The sequence below is a fragment of the Corvus hawaiiensis genome, chromosome 5 (genome assembly GCF_020740725.1).
Source record: "Corvus hawaiiensis isolate bCorHaw1 chromosome 5, bCorHaw1.pri.cur, whole genome shotgun sequence".
Lineage (NCBI taxonomy): Eukaryota > Metazoa > Chordata > Aves > Passeriformes > Corvidae > Corvus > Corvus hawaiiensis.
In genome coordinates this window covers 60,823,183-60,846,857 of record NC_063217.1, presented here as the reverse complement: position 1 = coordinate 60,846,857, position 23,675 = coordinate 60,823,183, and the positions used below count along the sequence as shown (strand labels likewise).

Below are 23,675 nucleotides of genomic sequence, written 5' to 3'. Positions count from 1 at the left end.
TTTTAATTATCAGAGATTTTCCTGTCCTCACACAGACACCAGGCTGCTAATCAGGGGCATTCACAGCAGCTAATTCCACTTTGAGTAGGATTAGTTCTAATATTTAAATAAATAATCTTCACAGCTTTGCTTTGCAGTTTTTGGGTGACAGGAGTCTGGGGAGGAGAAAACTGGTAATGAAGGGAAAAAATGAAGACTCTGTCCTCCAGCAGATCTGGAAGCTAAGCAGGAAAACTGGGAGAACATCTCATAGGGCTCCACAGCCCCTGGAGGAAACGTCAGAGGAAATGGTCATCCAGTTGCAAGAAATATAAGTTTGGTTTGTTCTTGGAGGAGAGAAGACATTCATCTCTGTGTCTATTAAGTCTTCCCAGAGAGAAGACTTTTTCATAGTGAATAAGCAGCCTCCAAAGAATTTTTGAAACTGCACGTAAGTGTTGTTTTGACTTATACAAAATTATCTTTAGTGTGGACTGATTTTCTCTTTATTTTGGCAAATTTACACAGTACTACAAAACTGCCATATTTTGCCATAGATGTCAGTCGGTTTTCATATGTCAACTAATTGTTTACTGTCAATTTAAATATTTTTACAAGAAAAAAAATCACTTAAATATTATTTGGCATTTGTTCCCTTTCTGTATAGAGTAACTTTTCACTTTTGTATGTTTTGGACTTCTAAGAGACCATCACAGCAATGTTCTCAGTACGTCATGGTCACAAGTATTGCTGTACTATTGCCTTTTATAGCAGACTGATATTTTATATAATATTCTTTTCCAAACACATGAGAAAGATGTTTAAACTGGTTTGGAATTAGAAAGGATAACCCATTTCCTTGGCTAATTGTGGATTGCACATAACAACAGGCTTTGAGAAGGAAATAAATTTCGGTAGCAATTTAAATGGAAGGCAAGATTTTGCAGTAGGAATCACATCTCCAGGATATTTTTTTAGAGCAATCATGCTAAATGAAAATAAAGCATAAGCTCTTGCAAGAAGGGAACGAGAAAAGTTAGGTCAGGAGAGGTGTCCAGGGCATATACTTACTCAGGGCTCATCCATCCTAAACTGGCACCAACACAAGCTTTGGCACAGCCTTGGATTGTCTCCAGGGAGGGAGTCACTGCAGATTAACGCCCCCACGCCCCCCAGCCCCATTCCCCACTGTACGGCCCCACATCAGCAGGAGCAGGGGACAGGCACTTGCAGGAAGGGCTGCAGGTGAGGGTCCTGCTGCTCCCACCAGCTCTTGCCTGGTTTGCAGAGCTGAGACCTAACACACACTCTTAGGACAAAAGGCAAGATTTTCTATTTTTGTCTGTCTGCCTCAAAAATAACTGAGAAGATACTGAGTCCTCCACAATTCTTAGCTCTCCAGGACCACAGATCCTAGGAGAATCATCCTAGAGGGAAAATTCTCAATTTTACTGAAGTCCCCCCCTTACCCTGTTTTGGGTAAGGAACCACAGAGCTGATGTCAGCTACATTTAGATTGGCTCTAAGGCCTTTTGGCATTATAAGAGGAAGAAAAAAGAGAGAGAGGAAAAAAACCCAGACACCCATGAGCTGACTTCTAGGTTGAAATTTGTTGCATATGTTCAAAAAATACAAGTGACATTTGCTCCCATGTATTGCAGGCAGCAGTAACAGAAATTTGACGTGTCAAATAGAGTACATGCCACTTAATCTATCCAGCTTGAGATCTGGAACACAGTGTGTTACAAAGACCTGAGGAAATAAAAAAAAAGAGAAACATTAAATATATGTGAAATGCTGTGGAAAAAAAGTGTAAATTCTGTTTTTCAGCCCCCAGCTTCACAATTCTTCCTTTCTGATGTAAATAGCTTCCAGCAGAAAGATTTGGGAGTGCAAATCTGTATGAAATGTTGGCAATTCAAAAAAAAAAAAAAATGTTGAGAGAAATGACATAGTTTGTTTCCTTCGCAATTTCTAAAGTTCTTATTTTTTTATGAAGTATCAGGAGAGGTTTCATAACAGGTCAGAATTAAACCTCCCTCAAATGTATATGTTAGTTTCTTTTCAGCCCCTCAAGAGGAAAATGTGTGGCAAAAGTCTACAAACACCCTCTATATTAAAAAAATTGAAACTAATTCAAAGAGTTAACAACCACTGCAAATAGATTTACTGCACTTCATTATAAAGTTAACATAAAAGGAGCATTTAAAAAGAAATAACAGATGCCATCATCCTGGATGGATAATTAACAGCAGACTCTTTAATACTTATATTTAAATGGGACTGAAACATTTCAAAAAGAATTTTTTTTCTGTTGCAAAACATTCAGATGTAAAAAAAAGACCATTCTCCTCCAACAACCTCCCTAGGGAAATGAACTTCTGAATAAAACTGAGAGAACACTTCAGGACTACAGGTTTCCATTTTTCATGAGAAGAGTGTGAGCTGCCTGTTGAGTTCCTGGGTGTAGAAGAATGGCAAAGGTGATACCTGCCCACTCACCCAGCTACCTAACCCACTTCCATCCCTGCTGGGCAGTTTACCCTCCTCAGCCTTGCAGGCCTCACCTTCCCTGCCTCTGGTGGACTTTCCAAGGCAGCTCCTGCCTTGCCTGCACCAAAACAGGTGCTGACACAGAGACCACGCTGTCACCTTCCGCACCATCCGCTCAGGTACAGCTGCATGGGGACACCATTCTTTAGCAGGTGCTCAATAATAAAAATAATACTTCATTTCCATATGCATCTTTCCTGCACCTTCACTTAAGTAACTCTGCCCTTTTTCCATCCCCCTGGTTCTGCAGAGATGCACAAAGCCAAGGTTTGCTCAGACCTATTCATTACAAAACTTCACCTACTTTGCCGTCACTTGGCACCTTCTTTTGGCTGCAACAGTAGGAAAACTGGCTCACACTGACAGAAAGGTTGGAACCCTCCTCTGTTTTCTAGAGGTGATCTCTCAAGGTAAGGATTAACACATTGTTCAGACAGTCTGCGGGAACAAAGGTGCTTTTGCCATTCTCTGTGCCATTTTGAGGCATCGGATAACACCTTTTGCTTTAATTTTGAGGAGTACGGAAACCTTGGAAAACACAGCAAAACCATCAGCTGCCAGGTTATAAAACTCGCTCCAAGTTACCTCCTCTGAATATTGAAGTTGGTGTGTAATACGTGGCTGTCCAGAGGCTGGGTATATACCAGCTAAGGGTGGATGGACATCTAGGAGCATCAGGATTTTTTTTTCCCATCCTGGATGCCTTCGGCACATGGCCCAGTTCAACCATCAGCTGCCTTGATAAATCATTTCAGGTTCTGAGTGTATGTTGCTTAGAAAACACAGCCTTCCAGATAAACACAGGTTTCTCACTTATCTTTTTTTTGTTGTTTACCAGGCTGTATGTGTTACAGATTATCTTCTGAGTCAAGACACACAGATGCTCTCCTTATTAATGTGAGAAAATAATAGTGCCAAGGGGCATTAAAGATCTGTTCATTCAGGCTGGGGGGGGGGAAATTACACAATATGATGAAGTCAGAAAAATACCAGGAAACTAAGGACAGCCCCACCCTTCAACTCTTTATTTGTCAAATTGATTTTAAGTTTGAATATGTGGTCTGCATATGTAGTCTCCCTATTAGCAGGTGCAAATTAATAATTGAGACTTTTGACAATCCAAGCACCAGAAAGTTAATGTACATATAGCAAAGTGTGTAGCGTGTTGCTGGCTTGGTAAAAAACTGAACCAAGAGTGTAAACAAGAGAACAAAACAGGCTCCATCTCACAATCAGGAACAACTGGGTTTGCCTGTGCCTACATAGAAAGCAAAGCTCCAGCTCAAGGCATGCAGAGGGTAACTCATGAATATGAACATCCAAGAGCAATGATGACAGGAAGTTTACATAATGGTAACAGTATCTGTCATACTTTGCGATTCTCCCACATGTGATATCTGATGTCTGACAGTGACTCACGGGCCACGGCTCTCATGTGGCTGCTCAGTTAGGTATGACTAAAAAACAAACCCCGAGTCATGTAAGAGGCATGCACGTGTGCCCCGATGCTGACAGATGGGTGGGCGTTTATTGGGGCTGGTGTCAGACACCTGTATGCATCACCAATATTTAGAGGAAGGCACATGGGCACGAAACTGCATCTTTTACATAGCCGTGATTTTGAGATGTCTGGGAAGAGAAGTGATACTCGGAGTCACAGTCCCCCCCCCGTCTTGATAAGTCGATAAGTTAGCATTTTTGTCTCATTTCCATTTTCCCAAACTTCTACGTGTATGAAATTGCTATAGGCAACTGCCCAATGCCTTTGCATCTGCTAGAGCTGTTAAGTAGCTGATGAGGTCTTTTTCACAAGATCTGGCTTTTATTTAATTAATTATGTAGATTTTCCTTTTTTTTTTTTTTTTAACAATTTCTGAAGATATAGAATCTGTTCCAGCAATATGGCGAGTGCAAATGCTCTTATTGGAGACTTGCTGATATCCAAGAAGATGTCTTAGTCCTGCTCTTAAAATTATCTGTTTAGCATAAAGGTGTAAATAAGTACGTGCAGATGTGTGTGTTGAAAAGGGATATTAAGATACATAAATATCCAGTATCAGAGATTTTTCTATAGTTCCCATGACAGAGATTCATTTTAATGGAAATTGCTAAAGGACAGCCAGCTTCTTCATGATATTGGTATTGAATATCAATATCTTCAATGATAAATAGAGAAGGTAGTGGGCTATATTCAGTCTTTAGTGCATGGTAAATCTACCACTGAAATTGGAAACTGTTGACTGTGTAAAATTATGATTAAATATTTCAGTTAACTAGAAAGGCCAGGGGAAAAAAAACCCCACATTGTTTTCCTTAGTTAGCTGGATTGTTTTAATACTATTCACATCATTTTCATGCCTGAATGGCTTCCCAGGAATCTTATGAAGTGTTATACATAATATTTCAAAGATATTTTCTTGTACAGGTTTAAGTTCCCTGAAATGCAGCCTCACTTTGCAGGTTCCTTCCTTGTAAACTTATTTGTGAAGGGAGGGTCTCTGCAGTTCGAGGGCTGTCTGCTGGGGATGAAAGTGAGGGAAAGCACTGTAAAACAAATAAAAAAGGGAGGAGTAAGATCAAAGTACCTCATTAAGGGCAGTACATTACAGCTTTGTCCAACCTCTGCCTGCTGAGATTGTACACATCTGTCACCAGTTAGCTGATAGCCTGGTTCTGCACCAGGGAGGAGAGGTTGGAAGCAGGAACACATGAGTGCTAAAATTACCTGTGCTTCCCCACATCAGCTGTATTCTGAGCTATCCTTGCAGCACTTAGATACAGGGGCCAGCACCCTTGCTTGATTTTTGAGCAAGTTGTGAGGCTGTTTGTGATGTTCTCGAGCAGCCAAGTTGCATTTCTACCTGAGCACTCCTGGATATTTGTCGTAACAGAGGTTATGTATGTGTAGTCACACATGCTTACACCTCTTCTGACACTTGCATGTCAAGGAAAAGATCTTGGGGGAGAGATCACAGAATCAGAGATCTCTGTATCTACATCCTTTCCCAGCCGAGTCAGTGACAGGGCATGGCTGAACTCTGCCCTTGCCCTCAGGCTTTGGCCATGTCTTGCTAATGCCAGCCTGTTCCCACCAGGGTTGCCCAGCCACATCGAGAACTTTCCATGGTGAGGGCCTGCATGAAGGAATGGCCTGCCGTTCCTGCTCTATGCTGCCAGAGCCAGGAGGACTTCGGACCCATTCTTCCCAACAACTGTTTTTCATCTCTTAACAGCAGCCAGAAACTCCTCAGAGGTGACAATTCCTCCAGGGCCAGTTTCACACCCACTCCTTGTGAGTGCTCCTCCAGGCTGGTACAGGTTCCTCCAGGCTGTCACAGGTTCCTCCAGGCTGTCACGTGCCCAGTGGAGCACTTAGGAGGAAGGAGGCATCCCTAGGATCTGAACCAGCTTTCCAACAGTGTGGCAGGACTGGTCTAAGGAGTTCAGGTGGCAGAGGCACGTTGGGATTTGCTCCTCTGTTGAAAAGAGGTAATCAGGAGCAAAAGCAATTGGTTTTCCATTCTGCTGTGTGAGCTGGCTTCTGTCCTGTGTCCTACATATCCACAGTATATCATGGAGCCACAGCTGAAACCCAGTCAAACACCTGAGCATCTGCTCAGGTGTCTCAGCCCTGGCATAAATTGGCTCATGGGGCCCGGTTCATCACATCCCACACCGCAGGGAGACACCAGCAAACCTCAGCCCCTCTCTGAAACACAAGATTCATGTGGTCTTGCCAAAAAGAAAGGGAAAGACAAAGGTACAGCCACCACCACCACAGCTGCTTAAAGAAAGAGCTTCGGTGGGTCGATGCCGCATTTTTCCCTGATGGGTCCCTCGTGGACCGCTTGGGCGGCCCTCTGCCAGCACCCACACATGCACACAGTCTCACCTTCACAGGTGGTCACGGACAGCCACTCACACCCACAGTGTGTGCACGAACCGGAGACAGAGAGGCGAGAGGGGTTCTCTGTATGCAATTCCGAGGCGTTTAATGACAACACCCCAAAGGGAACAGAGGCAAGAACAACAACCGACAGTCCGTGCCCGTTTTATTGAAAACGCCCAAAGGCAGGCAGAGCATCCAAAACCAATAGTCTGAGGGCTAGGGGGCAGAGGCAAGGCTGAATGACATAACAGAAGCCAATGGGAAAAGGGATGGGAGGGGGAAGAGTGCCAGTGACCAGCAGCATGTAGACAAAGGGAGAACTTTCTAGCACCGTATTGTAAGGAGAGACCACTTTCAAGGCAACTTGAGGGGTGTAAAGTGGACTTAGCCACCACAACTGCTGCTCACTGCCACATCCTGGAGGGACACCTCCAGAGCCGCTCCCCTGCCACATCCCAGAGCTGCCCAGCTGGGGTCAACTCAGGCTTTGCATGGGTAATTATGAATGGATTGCAAACGAGGAATCTGGAGGCTTAGAAACAGGAGGTGGATTGCCTTAGGACTTGGCTGGTGGAGCAGTGATTAAGCAGCCTTGGCTGCTTGACACAGGTGGGAGAGAGGCACTTAGGTTTCTCTGTATGTTTGAATGTTGGGGTGCTGCTCTGCTTCAGATGTAATTTGATATTTATTTAGACATCTAGCCTTGGGCCCGTGGTGACTATGGAAGCGAGAGAAATCACAAAGATAAATTCCTGCCAAACGGATGACTAAGCGACTTTAGATGCCTAAATTGATAAGATTAATCATATTCCTTGGTGCTTCCTAGACATACATGGGTAGGTTGCATCTACCCATGGCTCCTCAGCAGAGGTTCAGCAGGCCCTACATCCCTTCAAAGATGTGGCCAGAGTCCATAATTTCATTTTACACCCAAAACATTAGTGACCAAATCAGTAGTGGTGCCTTGCAGACTGTATTACATAACTGTATAACGTTATAGAGTTGTATAAATAACTACTAATAACAATAGCTCAAACATTTGCCAAGCTGTAAAAGTCTCCTCACCACACCCATGGGAGCATGATGTGATTCCATGGGAGTGAGATCTCACGGCAGCCACTCACCTGGCCTGCCTGCCTAGCAGAGAGATCAGGCTACCTCTGCAGCATGGGCTCAAGGAAGTTAATGCATGGTCTTTTTTGGGTTGTTTTTTTTTCAAATTGCTTTGTAATTACCTACTAATAGCCTTACAAAAAGCTCCATTGTTTCTCCTCCAGTGGAACAGGTCAGTTTGTAATGTAACTTATGAGAATTAGGTCTTCCATCCAAAACAGAAAAACAGCTCAGTTGTGGTCTCTGCAGCAAAGGACTTACAAAGAGACCGAGCTCCACTTTTTAGGGAATACATCTGTCTTGGGGATAGTTGTGAATGCACTCTCTCCATCATTCTCTTTCTTCTTCCCCTCTCTAGACCCTTGCCAATCCAACTCCTCCAAGAAGACAGGAACCACTTGGTTCACATCCATCTTCTCATCCTGGTGGTGGCTGTAGCACAAGGTGGCACTGGAGTGTTTTTGCATCTTTTAAGTGACTGCTGGTTTCCTTCCTATAAACTAGGATTTTTCCCATAGGGAATACAAACAAATTAGTGTACCATACAAATAATTACCTTTATGTAAATGCATGTGATAAGATACATGGAATCTGAAATGATTAACTAACCTTCCATTTAACAACATTTCTGACATTTGGTTGGAGGAATGAAGTCCAACCAGCTTTCCTGTGCCTTTTACTTGGAACACCAAGGATGTGTAGTGGACATTAAAGTGACTCATTCATGCCCTGTTCTTCTTCATCACATAGGCTGAAAATATGAGAAACTAGGGGAAAAAATTAGGGAAGCAAACAAGTCAGCCAACGTCCAACCAGAGTCAGCTGCCACTAGGGGAGAAGCACCTTCTTCTCACAGTTCATCTTCGTTGGTTTCTTTTGATCTGTGCTTCAGGTTAGGCTGAGGCTGACTTGAATCCTTGAATCCCAGCACCAACCAAGCAGCACAGCACTGCATGGTGGCCAGCTGGGAAGCTGGTGATCCAGCAGCATTTCCTTAGGGCTGGTCCTGAGCTTATTGAAGCTTGCTGTCAGTAGCTCCATGCAAACGTGGCTGTTTTGGTTCAAGGTCTGGAGCTACATCGTTCAGCGTTCGTCTGGGGATTTCTGCACCACACCTTCCTGCCCAGTGTAGACATGTCCCAGGTCTATCATCATTTTCATCTGCCAAGCATTCAGACAAAATAATTAACTTAGCTTCGCTAGCCCACATTCTTCACTCTAAACTATTTGTATCAAAGAACATTATTTCAACAAAATCTTTGTATTTAAATCACAAAAAATAAACATGAGAAGACTCAACAGTAACAACACTGATTAAAAATATAGAAAAACTTGACTGTGTTTTCTGGCACAGACAGATAATTAAGAGGATTTTTAAAGGTTTTCTCTGTACCAGGTAGAGATTTAGTGGTATTTTGTGCTAATCACCTCTAGGCTGCAGAGGCAGTACCACAGCATAACACAGAATAAATGGCCAGAAGGCTTAATGTTTTTTGTGATTTTTATTTAAAGTGATTTCATATTGTGAGCTCATGCCAAAAGGTTCATTTGTTTCTGAGTTTCTGGCTCTGAGGACTGTTATCCACGCTGTGAATTTACCACTGTGTTTGTCCACACAGTTATTGGAGTGCATGTAAATAGTTTTCAGGTGCCATTCAAGCTTGTCTCTCTTTTGGTCCAAAACACCACTTTTTACAGCTACAAATCAGAGCATTTTAACTACATGCAATGCTGTATCTGCTGTGAAGATTACTGTGATTTATGAAAAAATTCTCTTATCAGGCTAGGACTATCTTTTGTGTAAGAGCATACCTGCTGTAGGAGTGTTACACAACACCTCCTGCAATAGGTGGAGGAGTCTCACCACTCACTTCCCTACACTGTGAATTAAGTCCTGAAGTGCTCATGTAAGTTATTTTATATACAAGAGTTTTTTTGAGGGATCGTTGTTTTTATGTTACCCAGATAGAATTTCAGTCTCTTTTTGACTTCTGGACATTATGTTCTCACACAAAGACTCGTCTTGATGCCTTTTGCCACATGCCTCTTCTGTTGCAGAGTTCCCAAAGGGCAGTCTGAGACACCTGTGGGTAAGACACAAGGCCACAGCCATCTTCAATGAATTCAGGTGTTGTTTGAGGCTATTCCAGCTGCAAAGTCAGCTACACGCATTGAAAATGTTTCCTGAGTGTTTGAGGACCCCAGGAGTCTGGAGAGCTGAGTGTGTCACACACTAACTTCGCTCCTCTCTTCTCTGAAAGGCAGCATGAAACTGTGGCTCATTCTCTTGCTTTCAAGAGTGGTGGGAAAAGGAGCACCAAAAGTTTTGGGGTTTCTGTTACAGGTTAATTATTTTGTGTCCTGCTGCTTGATGCCCTGCTTGTTGTGCCAGCTTTCCATAAACAAACTTTGGGAATCCTTGTTCTAATAGTATCTTTCCATCTTCTTAATGGCTATGTTTTTTCACTCCATATGGCCACTTCATCTGCATTAAGCCTCCTCACTCATAACAAAAAATCCTTCTGTCGTTTCTGTGTTTAGCCAGGTCTGTTGCTCAGATGGTGCAACTACTGAATGCTTAAGCTGGGTCTGTGTAAAATGTTGTTTCTCTAGCTATAGGCAAGGTCAGAAATAAATATCTTTGGTACCATATCTATTTAACTGAAAATCTAACTAGACCTCCAAATCTGTGCGCTTGGCCACATATGTTAGAAACAGATCCTCCAGGAACTGATTTGTAATAGCCATTCCTACCACCACCTCCTCGTCCTCCCCAGAAGCCTGACTGCTCTTGATTATATCCTGACTGTGTCCAAGGAGAGTTGTCTGGCTTGAGTGAGGCTGAGAGAGAAATTTAATATTGTTTTAATATCTTTACACCTTGGCTGTACCGGACCAAAGGTCCCATGTTTCCAATACTAGCTGACAAGGAATGTAAGTAATACAGAGAAAAGCAGCAGAGCAGAGTTAACATATGATAGTCCTGTGCAATTTCCTCTGTTCAAGGTATCTCTGCCCATTCTAAGCCATGCACAATGTCCTTGCACTTGTAGGTCTTCCATGAATTTGTCAGATCACTTCTTAAGCACAATGAAAACTTGAGCATCAGCAGTATTCTATGACCAGCACACATCAGCATAGCAAAATTCTTCCTCTTGTTTGTTTCGAACTTTCTGGATGATAATCTTATCTGGCCAACCCTAATCTTATCACATGCAGAAAAATGACCAGTTGTTCCTGATTCACTTTCTCTATTGCCACAATTAATTCCACAGATCTCTACTGTATTTTTCTCCTGGTCTTATTCTACTGAGTTATTTCTTACAGCACCTGTCCCTTTTTTTTTTTTTTTTAATCACCGTTGTTCTCTTTTCTCTTCCCCTTCTGCTTAATTTTTTATAAGATCAGAAATGCATGTGGTAGCAAGAGCAGGAACTTAGAGTGACTGAAAGACTCTCCTCTCCTCTCCTCTCCTCTCCTCTCCTCTCCTCTCCTCTCCTCTCCTCTCCTCTCCTCTCCTCTCCTCTCCTCTCCTCTCCTCTCCTCTCCTCTCCTCTCCTCTCCTCTCCTCTCCTCTCCTCTCCTCTCCTCTCCTCTCCTCTCCTTCTGTGCTCATTAAAGACCTCATCCAAATTACCGTTTGCTCACAAAAAAGGTTCCCATTAACTTGGAGATGAGCCAGGTGTTTGCTTTCCTACTGTCTGAATACAGAACAACGTAAGTGGGAAAACAACATTTTTGCAGTGATCCAACTGAACGAACATAGTATCACACCAAATAAAGCCCAATCCATAAATCCAACAGACAGCCAAACCTGGATTTTACAATGTTAACAAGAACCATGCCATTGACTTCAGTGTGGTCAGGCTCCCTGTCCAGGTCTTTATTTCCCTCTAAGAGCCAGTAGTACAGTCATCAGGTACCCACGACAGTAGCCTGGTTGCCTCAGTTCCCAGGTGACTGGACATTTTCTCCATCCCTGTAAATAAAACCAGGATACTTTAGATTCACTGACAAATTAGCTGCAAACCGACTGGTCCTTTTGTCATGGCATTCAGGGTGAGAGTATTTTTTCTTTGAGGTTATCATGACAGATTTTTCTCTACTGTATAATCTTCTTCTTGGTCTTTTAAGATGTTGTCTTAGATCTTTATTCCAGCCAGCCTTCTTTTGCCTAAAGTCATGTTTACTCTTAACACCTAGCCTGGCCAAGGAGACTTTTATTAGCAAAGAAATCAGATTTAATTGGGGACTGGGAAGCTGTGGCAGTTGTTTGGCTGCTTCATGCTCAGAATTCTTCTCTCAGCTTCTGGTGATGCATTATTTCTGAATTTCTCCTTGTATGCTTTCTGTTAACAATTCCATTTCCAACATTAAGTTACACCTTTGTTACCTCAGAGCTGTAAATACGTCTCCAGCAGCCCCTGTGGCAAGGCACTGCCATAAGGGACGATGCCTTTTCCCCTTCATCACCAGGTGTGTCTTGAAACTTTGCCTCCCCTTTCTACCCCTGCCTTCCCTCCTGTCAGGAAAGCAGATTTTTCAATCAGGGTATCTGTGCAGCAGGTTCAAAGGCAGGCTAATTCTTCAGTAGCACTATAAATAAGCCTGTCTCTCTCTCTGCTCCTCCAGTTCAGCAGCTCAGGCCTCCTGGTGCCATAAAAGTCACTGTCACTGGAACCTTTGCTCTGTGGCTGCACATTTTTGGGCAATAGGGCATGCAACACACTTTTGAGTCATCATATGCCAAGATGCAGAAAATCAATTTTAATGTCCCTACAAAGAAGAGCTAGTGAAGCGAAAGGCTATCAATATAGCCAGACACTCTCCTGCGCTGGAGGTATGAGGAGAAACGCTACAAAAATAAAAAGAGGTTCAGTGCTTACTTTAGCCCCTTACTGTTGTGACAGGAATCACCTGCATAACACAGTGCAGAGGAATAGAAATGGAAAATGAGTGTTGTCTTCATCATTTCTTTAAGAAATGTTTGTCTCAATAAAACAAAAAATTGAAGGATTATGCATTCTTTGCATGTTATCATAGAATCATAGAATGGTTTGGGTTAGAAGGGACCTTAAAAATCTAGTTCCAACCTTTCTGCCATGGAGAGGGTTCTGTTAGAAGGTTTTACTCTGTTCATGTCACCACCAGATCAGTGAGCAAATGAGAAAATCTAAAAGTCGCATCTATAAACCTACAATGCCTGAAGAGAAAATGTTGAGAAAAATTTCCTAAGACAAAAGTAATTAAATACTAAAGTAATGGTACTATAAGGATCTCTGTGTAATTGTAATTACAATCCCTTGTTTGTATCAGTCAGTAATAATTGGCTTTACCATATCTTGCTGCGTCTGAGGCATCAAACTATCCGTATCTTGCTTTTTAAGCCCTCATACTAGCTTCGAAATTCATAATGGTTGAATTCCACAGATGAGAAAATAGAAAGTGAAAAGAAGAGAGAGAGAACAAATCAAAGCAATCAATTCAAACAAAACTGATTTTTGCAAGCTGAACAGTAAATGTCTTCAGAATGTTTCGCTTCAGGGTTTTGACAGAGGCAAATTCTAAAATCCTGGAATACATGGTAGAAAACAAGTCAACAGTTTTGTCAGCAAGTAACACATAAATGGGAATTATTTCAATCATATGAGAATCTTAACCTTTGCAACTGTGCCTTTCGAGGGATATTTCGAGTAGAGCGTGAACTGACACCCTTCGGAATGCTCACACAAGGCATGTTCTCATTCTTCCAGTTTTCTTCGGAGCGTCTGCTGCCTCTAACCTCCTCCTTCCCGGCTGCATCCTGAAACAATTTCTCAGTGCAGCCCAAGCACATGGCTATCTGCTGGGTTTATTTAGCAATGGGAAAGGGTTCTGCTGGGCAAGTTTTCTCTGTTAATGTTCAAATACTGGTACCCGCAAAATATGAGCGCAGCACTTGGCACAGTGGAAGTCTTTTCAGGCTGGGTTTATAACAAATATAAACGTGTGTTCAACAGGTGGGTTTAGCTGGTGTTTTCCCCTAAATGTCCTCCCAATAACAGCATTATTTAAGCAACTTCAGAAAGGAATAATGCGGAGTGCAAAGAGACAAATATAATAAAGCAGCGAGGAACATGTTCACACAGTGCATTTAAATGTGCACAGAATTATAAATGAGGTGATTCCATAGAAACATCTACAATTAAAAAAAGTTTTGTGTGAACAGATTTTTCTATTTTCTATATTTCTATTTTTCTATGAACCTGTTGGCAAAATTATGCAGGTATCCCTGTGCAACCCATTTAAAAAAAACAATATAGCTTGAGAAAAATTTAAAAATAACAAGTTAAAGGGATTATATCAGAAAAAAAATCCTCAAGCACAAAAAAAAATCATGGTAAGTACACAAAACTGGGACTTACAAGCACTAAAATCACAGTATCCTATAGAGTTACAGACGTGGTGTCAGAAAAAAAGGCATTCTGATTGCTGCATATCCTCAAAATACATAAAGTTGAAAATAGATATTCAATATGCAACGCAAAAAAATTTCTGAATTATTAAATCGATGTTGTTTTTCTGTGAGCACTGCTTGCTTATAGCAGCTACTTCAATGAAACTTTCTAAACCCAGTGAAACGGTCACAGCTTTTACTACATTATTTTCTAGCAGAATCATAGCTTAGTGTTTTGCCGTGGCGTGTGAAGTAATTTTAATATTTGTACTGCTGAAAAGACATGGTCAGTGTTCCGCTGCTACAAATGGTTATATTTTGTTAGAAATCCGCTGGAGATGGGATGATTGGTGCCTGTGAAGGCATGTGTAAATAATGAACTCAGGGTGCACAGAGCTATCACTTTATGGAAAGAAATAAATCACACACTGAGTTATTTTACTAAATTATAGTGTGTACATCACTTTGATATAAAAAGTAATGTTATATTTTTATCTGAGATAGAGAAGAATTTCACAAGAATTAATTTTAATGCATATTGTAACATACACATATAGCCATGAAACACTCTGAGAAATTTGGGGTAGTTTGGAAAAGATGTTTTTCCCAACAGTAGGAAAGATAGATATCCTGGAGATGAGGCTTTTAAAAGAAAATCCCAGAGGGAAGACGAGGATGGTTTCTAGCAAGGGTTTAACCTCTTTGCTTCCCAGCTCATCTCTGTTTTGACAAACATTGGAAAGCGGTTTTCTTGTAAAATTCCCAGCTGGCTGGAATCAGGAGTTATGGGTATTTCCTTCCAGAGTTTGCTTTCTACAACAAAGCAGTACAGGTTGCAAGGCTTGTGACAAATATGTCTTTAACATCAGTTGCATGCCAGGCAACTGCTTTTCCCCTGTGTGTGCCAAGTTGTGCAGGATCAGGTGTTCCTTCTTCTTCTGCCACTTTTTAAAAGCAAGTGTGTGAGATATTAATGCAAAACCCAGTCACAACACAGTACAGGAAAATGTGTTGCTGCTTTTCATACAGAATATTCTACCATTATAAGGCTTTGCTCATTGGTGGAGACAATTTGGATTCTGATAGAAATACAGAGATGTCCAAGTCTTTTTTTGTTTGTAGTTTGTTTGGTTTTTTTTCACATTAGGAAACAATTAATTTCATGGTGTTTATGAACTGTTAAAAATAATATATATATTAACTATACCCATTTTTCTCTTTTCTACAGTCAATTCTCTGCAGAGGCTACCACGTGAAAATTCAGTAATATAAATCTCGATGAACCTGCAGACACATTTATTCATTATGCATTTTAAGAGCTTAAAGCAGAAATGCAATGCAGTTCATTAACTTTCCTTTGAGTGGTCCTGAGGCATATACCAACTGATTATTATACTGATGTACTATACAGTTTCCTTTTTGCCAGTTCTCGAAAAAACAAACGAGCCTATACAACCAAAATTTAAATGACAACTTTTCGGTTCGCCTTAATTTGTCTTTCTACATGCAACATGTAGGTACTGCATCACATTTGCCCTGGTCACTTGGTATTTATCAGCACTGTGAATAGCTCCTCCCCAGTTTGTGTATTAATTTGGCTGATTGGCAGGAGCTGTACCTACCATGTTTTCTGGTGTTGAGTTAGAAATTCATCCTGTAGAAATGCCTACCAGCACTAATCTCTCAGGGCATGTACACATGGCTATAGGTGTAGGCTGGATTAAGGTTATTTTTTGACTCAGCAACATCTGGCAGAGCATTCCTTGCAATTCCATATACACAGGCAGGAGTAGTTAACATGGTGCAAGAACTGGCCTAAGTGTGAGATTTTTTTTTAGCCTCTAACTTAATGTCTGTTATATGTTTCCAGAGGCCTAAACCAAACAAGCTGAGGAACAAGCTGATTACGTACATTTAACAACAAAAAAAGTTCAAAAAACCCCAAAACTAAACTAACAAACAAAAAAGTGGTGTGTCCTTTCTTTTGTGTTTTCTTCTCTCTGGTAGATCCAATCTTATAAAACCATCAGTGAGAAATACTGCCCATAATGTTGATCTAAAGAAGGAGGGAATGGACTGGAAGAAGAGAGAAGGAAGAAATTTAGAGTGCAGAAGACACCTAAGTGCAGCATCTGCAGGTGTATGAGGAAAGGAATGGATCTAAAATGGTTTCAATCCCAGCTCCCTTTCCTTTTACTGGCTTTCTTTTCAGTTTAAGAAACAAGAAAGGGGTCACTGTGCTTTTTTCCAAACTCTTCAAGCCATCAGCTGGCTGCTTATCCATCAGGAGCCTCAATGCTCTGACAGAGGTGATCAGTGAAAACAGTCACCATCCTCTTTTTTCCCTCTCAACCTGGATTTGAGAGCATTCCTGATCAGAAGGGTGAAAACCCTTTCTAAGTATTCTGAGTCACAACCCTCCATTGAAACAGCTCCCTTCAAAGGTGTAGCATCTCTTTATATAGCGAGAGACTTTTTTGATTTGGGTGGAGCTGCTTTGGCTCCAGAAAGCAGCACCGAACACTTGTCCTACATTGCTTCCTGAGAGGGAGCATTTCTGCTGCCACTGAGTCTGCAGGACCAGGGATGCTGCAGGAAGACTGCCAGAGGACAGTAAACATCAGTCCAGTGCAGGACAACTGCAGCACCTCTGCCATCCAGCGTGGGTACCTGTGCATCCTGTCCTGTGGCTTAGACTATTAGAAAAATTAAAAATCTCGCTAGCTAATCTGTTATTCAGAGAGCCTCCCTCCCTGGGTCTCTCTCCAGCTCACTGCCTCATCCCTGTTTCAGCCACTCCTCCTCCCTGCCCAGACACATTCCTTCCAACCCCTCCCACACCTCAAGCTGAGGGCCTTGGGTTCCTTACACGAATGAATGGCTATAAATGTTCTCAAATGTGGTGGCTCCCAGACACTGAAAAAGTTTTCTTTATCCTGAGGAAAAGACCATTATTTAGGCAAGCCTTCCTTAATGTTTTTACTCCTCTGTTTCCCACCTTACAAACAGCAAATTGAATTAGACTCTCAGACAACTGTTGATGTGGGAGAGGAAGAGCAAACACTGACAGGTACATACACACTTCTTAAGGATCTGCCTCTTAGTTTAACAAAAACAACCTTCTGTTATTCAGCCTTACTATGCCTGGATGACTTAAACAAAAGCTTTTGAGCATTGCTCCTCATTCCCTAAGAGGGATGTGAGGAGAGCAGAAGCCTTCCATGCAGCTCCAGACTCACAGTTATGGTTTGGTTCATATGAGAGGATGAATGGAAAAAAACCTAAACATTTATTTCCAGAATACAGACTTTTCTAGACATTTCCCACAGTTTTCATGAGGTGAAAGAAACCTAGTTCAGCTTCAGAGCATGACTGCAAAGCAACTCCCAGAGGAACCATGGACCATGAGGACACACCATCCTGCAGACACAGTGCAGCAAAGAGCCACTCACAGCCACTGCAGAGGCATAAGGTGTCCGCAGACATCCTCATGCCACCATCACAGATGGGATGGTGTAGGATGGCTGCAAGCATTTCCCTGGGAGACCCTTCCCAACCAGGGCAGTCTCCCAGGCAGCAGCATGCTGGGCGTCTCCTCTTCCCACAGGCCCTTGCTCCACAGGGCTCTCCATGGGTGTTGTTTTTTGCTTCCGTAGCTTAAACATTTCCTGAAATGTCAAAACTTGTCATCAGTAACTAGGTCAGACTGGCTGGAGCACTGTGTAGGCTCTGTGTTTCCTCCTGAAACCTCACCAATGTGTCTCACCCAGTGTCCTTTCATTCCTGTCTTTTTTGCCACATCCAAACCCAAACCATACCAATAAATGAAAGTTAACCAAGAAACTCACTCTAACTTATGTCCTAATGTGGCTTTGAGCCAAAGGCAAAGAGTTAGTGCTTTAATCCACTTCACCATCTATCCCTCTGGGGGTTCATAACTCAGCCATGAATGTTTGTTTTGAGCTGAAAGTTGCAGTGCAGGTTCTCCTCCAAAGAGCCGCGGCAGGGCGGGAGGCAGCCGCTCTCCGGAGAGCACCCTGGCACCCTGCAGGGAAGGCAATGGGAAGGCAGTGAGGGAAAGGAAGGGCAGAGCCCCTCTGCAGGGAGAGAGGTGGGAAATGAGGCAGGGTGCAGTCTGGAAAGGGAGGAAGGAGGGAAACACTACAAGACATCTTTGACTCGCTTATTCTTACTCTCTTATAGTTTGTCTGGATTGAATTTTCACTCTTTGAACAGGGACTGGGACTTGCTTTCTCCTAATCCTGGTTGTGTAGTGTTGGTGTCAGTATAGTGCTCTGAATCATCATAATCCCAGTAATAATAATATCAGTGTGACTGTTTCATATTCCTAAAACTGACCACCTTTGAATTTGTGGGCATATATTTTTATATCCTTGCAAGTTTTATACAGATTTTTACAAGATTCAATCATACAATGTACTTTATCTGAGGTCCTACCATTGGGATATCTGCATGTCTCAGGCTTTGGAGTATGTTTTTTTTTTTAATTCCTGTGAGAAGAGTGGAAATGCTACATCTGTTTTACAGAAGAGAAACAGAGGTATAGAGAAGCTAAATGCCTTCCCTGAGGCCAGGTATGATGTCTCAAGCAAAGCAAAGAATGAAAATATTTCATGGAATCCAGACTGCTGAAGTCCTGTAGTAGATTCCCAAGCACAGGGATGCTGAGATGTGAACTATGACCTCTACTGACTGAAAAATAACATTAGGCATTCTCTTATCAGAACATAAATATATGTTTGCCAATAGTTTTCTTTGGTCTTGATTTCTAGAGTAACATTATTAATTGCTTTAGTGCAAAGCTTGGTGGAATTATAACATTAATGGACCTAATGAAAGATTTTCCATTGCTAAAATCCTTTTTCTGACATGAACCTTCTAAACACACCTTACTGAGCAGCTCTCTTATTTCTCTTATGTAGCTACTCCTTATTTTAAAGGTCTTTCCATGGGTAGCAGTTAGTTAATCTGACTTTTGATACCCTATAAGGCAAACAATCTTTATAACCTAATGTCCTCTTTGTATGGGTACACCTACCACCATGCCTGATGATAGGTACACCAGCAAAGATTGCTGTGAGTGTGAGCATGTTAAATTATGTTTTAACATGCTTAACATTTATTTAACCAGGGGCACAGTCACTGAAGCTGTAAATTTCCTGAGAACTTTTTTGATTGATCCAAGATGTTTGATTTGCAGCAGGGACCAAGTTGCAGTAAAAAAGCTCGTGGAAAAGCCGTGCTTTCTAACAGATACTGACGAGTCAGTGTGAGGATATCCATGCTTAAGCAAGAAGCTGGGAAGCTGAAGGATGAACAGTTCTGATGAGAAAAGCACATCCCAATTTCCCATGGCACCTCAGTGTCACGTGCTGTACCGAAAGGAATGACTGGCACACCCTACATAATTCTGCGCCTTGTACAGGAAAATGGCCAAGAAAAGTTGTCACATGAACACAGCAGCCATAATCGACCACCTGCAGGGGCTCTTGCAACAGAATGTAAGCACCAGGTTTGCAGTCCTCGCCACTGGGAGTCCCATCAGTGTGCAAATAACAACGCTGCAGATGTGGTCATGCTGATGAGGCTTCCTCTGGCCTGTCTAACCACACCTCTGACCTCCTGTCATCACCAAGCCCACTTTAGCTAAATGCCTTGCACAAGAGTGGCTTTTGTCTGATGCCATTTAGCAGATCAGAACCACAACAAGTGGTCACTCCCACTCCTTGAGTTGCTGGCTGCATCATTAACAGAAGAAATAGGCAATGATTCACCCTACCTGCATGGGATGGGTGCACTGCTGTGCCTCGTTACCAGCTGGATTGCCACAAAGAGAAATCTGCATACTTTCCAAACAGTATTTCACTACATGCTAATGACAGGAAAAGCCAGAAAGCTTGCTGGGATACCACCAGGGATGGCTACAGAAGACCCAGAAGTCTGAGACTCATGGATCCTTATCTATAGGTTCTTTGCACTACAGGCACGTACGCCATCGATAAATGTGGATGAGCACAGAAGAGATGTGGGAGTGTCATCCTAGGAGTATTAACTTTAACTTCCTGAAATATATGCTCACATTTCAAGCACATCTGATACTTGGAAATACAGGACTGATTTCTCTTCTACATTTTGCTCTGTCCCACTCGTGGCATTACAAAAAGTGGCTCAGCTTTAGTCCCTAATGTATGCAATGTATACTTCACAGCCAGCAGCCCGAGTGAGAAACCGAGCCTGCAGTCAGGCAGAATAAGCCATTACTGAAGATTCCCTTTGAGATGGAAAAATGAACAATCATCAAACCCCAGTATTAATGTGGGATATCAAAAGATGCCTCAGCAGAGGTCATGCATCTTACCTGCCTTCTCATTTCCAAAGCCAAATTAGCACATTCTTTGAAGTACCAGTGTTTACCCAGGAACCATTAAATCATCTCTGGGTACAGGCAAAGATCTAATGACTAAGCAAAAACATTTTGCACCTCATTTCAGCCGTGCATGCTGCTTTGAACTGGTCCTCAACTCACAGTATGGGCTCTGGTCCCCTGGCACTCAACTGGGGAAAAGGGCGTGGGGTCCACCAAAGGAAAGCCTGTTCTGGGAAAGCCTTCAGACCACAGGATCACACACTGGCAGTCACCACCTGCCTGCCAGCACAGGCAACCTGTCACCTGCCTGCTCTCTCACCTGTGTTTATCTGGTGGATGGTCTGCTTTTCATTAAATAGCACAAGACCAATATAATTTGATCTCCTTGCACCCAGTCCCTGGCCCACAGTCATGTTCTCACAAAACAGGCAGGAATAACAATCAAACAAACAAAAGTGAGAGAGAGAGAGAGAGAGAGAGAGAGAGAGAAGGAGACAACTACTGGTGGAACATCTTAACTCCCTGAGTCCAAGAACTAGCATTTGCTCTTCCCAGAGTCCCTCTCTGAATGCAGCAGCACTGGATAGCATACAGTGGGACTTTGTGCTCTGCCTTTTTCAGTGTTTTTCCTTTGGGGGATTATTAAGTGTTCACTTCTCCAATATTTGTCTCTTCGGTCTAGAAATAGCACAGGAATAATATTTCAGCTGAGTGAGAAAACGCTGACTTCTGATGTTTTCCACAATAGATGGGTTGATGTGAATATGAAAGATGATGTACTTGATTTGCTTCGCTTTCACCATCCTCTAGAGAGTTTAATCTATCCAGAAAAGAAGTGTCTGCTTTTCTCTTCCTGTGTGACTGGCAGTTCATCATCTTGTAAGAAGTTATTCTAAACGCAAAAAAGAAGAATTCATAAGGCAGCTTGATGAGTTTGACTCACCCTATTTGCAGTCAACTTCCTCTATGAGGTTATGAAGGGATATGTTTAATTGGCCAGGTACCATCAAAAAGGTGACCCCTGAATTCAGTGCTTGGACTTTGAAAGAAAGGGGGTTTCTGTCTGCTTGTCAATTTTCACTGAATTGAACCTGTCGGATTCAGCTTTTAAAACTGGCCAAAAGCAACATGTTTACTTCATGTTTGCTTACAAATGTAATCTTATTTTGCATAGTTCCTAATAGTTGTTTCCAATCATTTTATTTCCCAAAGGAAGGAAGAAAATTATTCAAATATCATAAACCAAAAGAAATATTTCTCATGCTATGTTTTCTTATTTTCATAAAGCTCTTTTTAAAAATTCTCACAGTATGAAGGTTATACACTAAATATTATTAACAAGGCTGGTTCTGATTCACTTATCTATGAGGATAAGTCTGGCCAGCACAGAAAAAAGCCGTGAGATGGTGCAAAACAAGGGGTCTCTTGCTTGATGATCACCATCAGAGAGAGCCCAGAGAGCCATGGCACCTCCTTACACCTGACAACCTATCTTTTACCTGAGGGAGCACCACTTGCAGCCCTTCTGTTGGACAAAAAAGGCAGGACACTTATTCTTCAATTTAGTTCCTGGTACCTCCAGCTCAAATTCTGGTAAATACAGCCTTTCCCTGCTTTTATCAGACACACAAAGCCCCAAGTGGCACAAAAAATATGTAAGGGCATAAAACAAATGGATGTTGAGCAAGAGCTCCTGCTTTTCTTCCCTAGTCATATGAGGATAAGGTGACATTCAATTACATTAAAAATTGGCAGGTTTGACTAAAGGAGGTCCTCTTTCACATAATTAATGGATGGAAGTCCTGGCCCCAGGATGTCATTGAAAAGAAGTGCTGCTCCTTGACTCGGATGAATCTGCAGGGATCTGCACATGCTCCAAACCTATCCTCAGAAATGCAGTTGTCTCCCTGGAACTTCCCAGGATCTATAGTCTGCAAGACCCAGGGATGTCTCTCTGAAGGGATTTTGCAGGAAAAAAACCAGAAGAAAGGCCTCCTTTGACATGTCACTAAATGTTTCTTACACACAACATCTGTGCAGCAATTGTGAAGATTTGATTCACCAGCAACAAGTGATGTGCAGCTTTTCACAAGCAGCAGAGCACTGACAGTTCTGCTAGGGCTCGGGGCTTCATTGCTAATGATTTAAGAATTTAAGATGATTAATGCTTTTGGACAACATTTATCAGCTACAAAATCTTAAGAAGTTCTACATTTTCATTTCCACCAGGGCCTGCATTTTTCCCGTTGACATTTCTGACGACCGAAAATCAGATCAGACACCTGCTTCAAGCAGCACATTGGCAAAATTAATAATAAAACAGACAAATGTCTCCTGGAGGGCAGATAGTTTTTGAAGGAAAACTGAGTATACCCTGTGACGAGGGACAATAGCTAAATAGTCCTGGTTCCTTAGTTACCAGCAACTTTTTTGCCATGCTTTAACAAACGCTTTCAACAAACATTTTCAGACACATCTATTTGCATGATAAAAGTAACATCTTCAACAGGTTGGAAGCCACCCACGAAGCCATCCAACTTGGCTCCCCAAGACCTGGAGTGGCACGAATTGGGTATGTTCTACAGTTTCACAATAGTCTTTCATTTCAAGTTTTATTTATAAACAGAAGGAGGCATCTAGATAACTAATGGGGGAAATGAAACAACAGGTGGAGCCAGTATCTGCCCAAATTGCAGCACAAGTGCACCAGAGTTGTTGACAGGGTGCTCTTTTCAGAGTATGTGAAATCCCAGACTGGAATTTAATTTTGTAGTTCAAATGACATGAAAGTATTGTATGGCACAGTTTGGCCAAGAGGAGGAACAGATTACGTTGGATATCTGTGCTGTGCACTGCACCTGTAAAAATTGGGGCATACAAGCAGTTTTAGCAGGTGAGACCAAGGCTGTATTTCACACAATGTCCTGCCACAGACAGCTGCTCCAGGAATGCCCACGGGAGAGTAAGACAAGCAACAGCTCCAGTACAAAGATGTGCTAGCTTGGTTTAAAAGATCAGCTCCCGAATTTCCATAAGCATTGGAGCAGCAAGTTTAGGGACCCTCTTTTCCTCAGGAACATTGATGAGGAACACACAAGCAGACACGTCATTTTCAATGCTGCACCCCAAGTAATTTAAAGTAAGTATGGCTGTATTGTTAGAGGTTGAAAGGGACACATGATTTTTAAAAAATATCAGCTTCACCAAACCATTTATCATATTTTATTCACTTCCAGGACATAAGATCATGACAGTGTGATGAGGCAGCTGCTCCTGACTCCTTGCAAGAATGACTCTTCAGGCTCTTTTGAACAGGA

The 23,675-nt window shown here is 42.2% G+C and overlaps 1 protein-coding gene across 1 annotated transcript in view; it reads right to left on the bottom strand.

Annotated features, from left to right (window-relative positions):
- Positions 1-6,704: 6,704 nt before the first annotated feature.
- Positions 6,705-23,675, bottom strand: part of LOC125326656 — a 40,506-nt gene continuing 23,535 nt past the window's right edge. Inside the window, exons 3-4 of the mRNA XM_048305115.1 lie at positions 11,349-11,513; positions 6,705-9,618 (exon numbers count right to left, since the gene is read on the bottom strand). Coding sequence (XP_048161072.1) covers positions 11,418-11,513 — 96 coding nt within the window. The 3' untranslated portion in view covers positions 6,705-9,618; positions 11,349-11,417. The remainder of the gene's footprint in view (positions 9,619-11,348; positions 11,514-23,675) is intronic.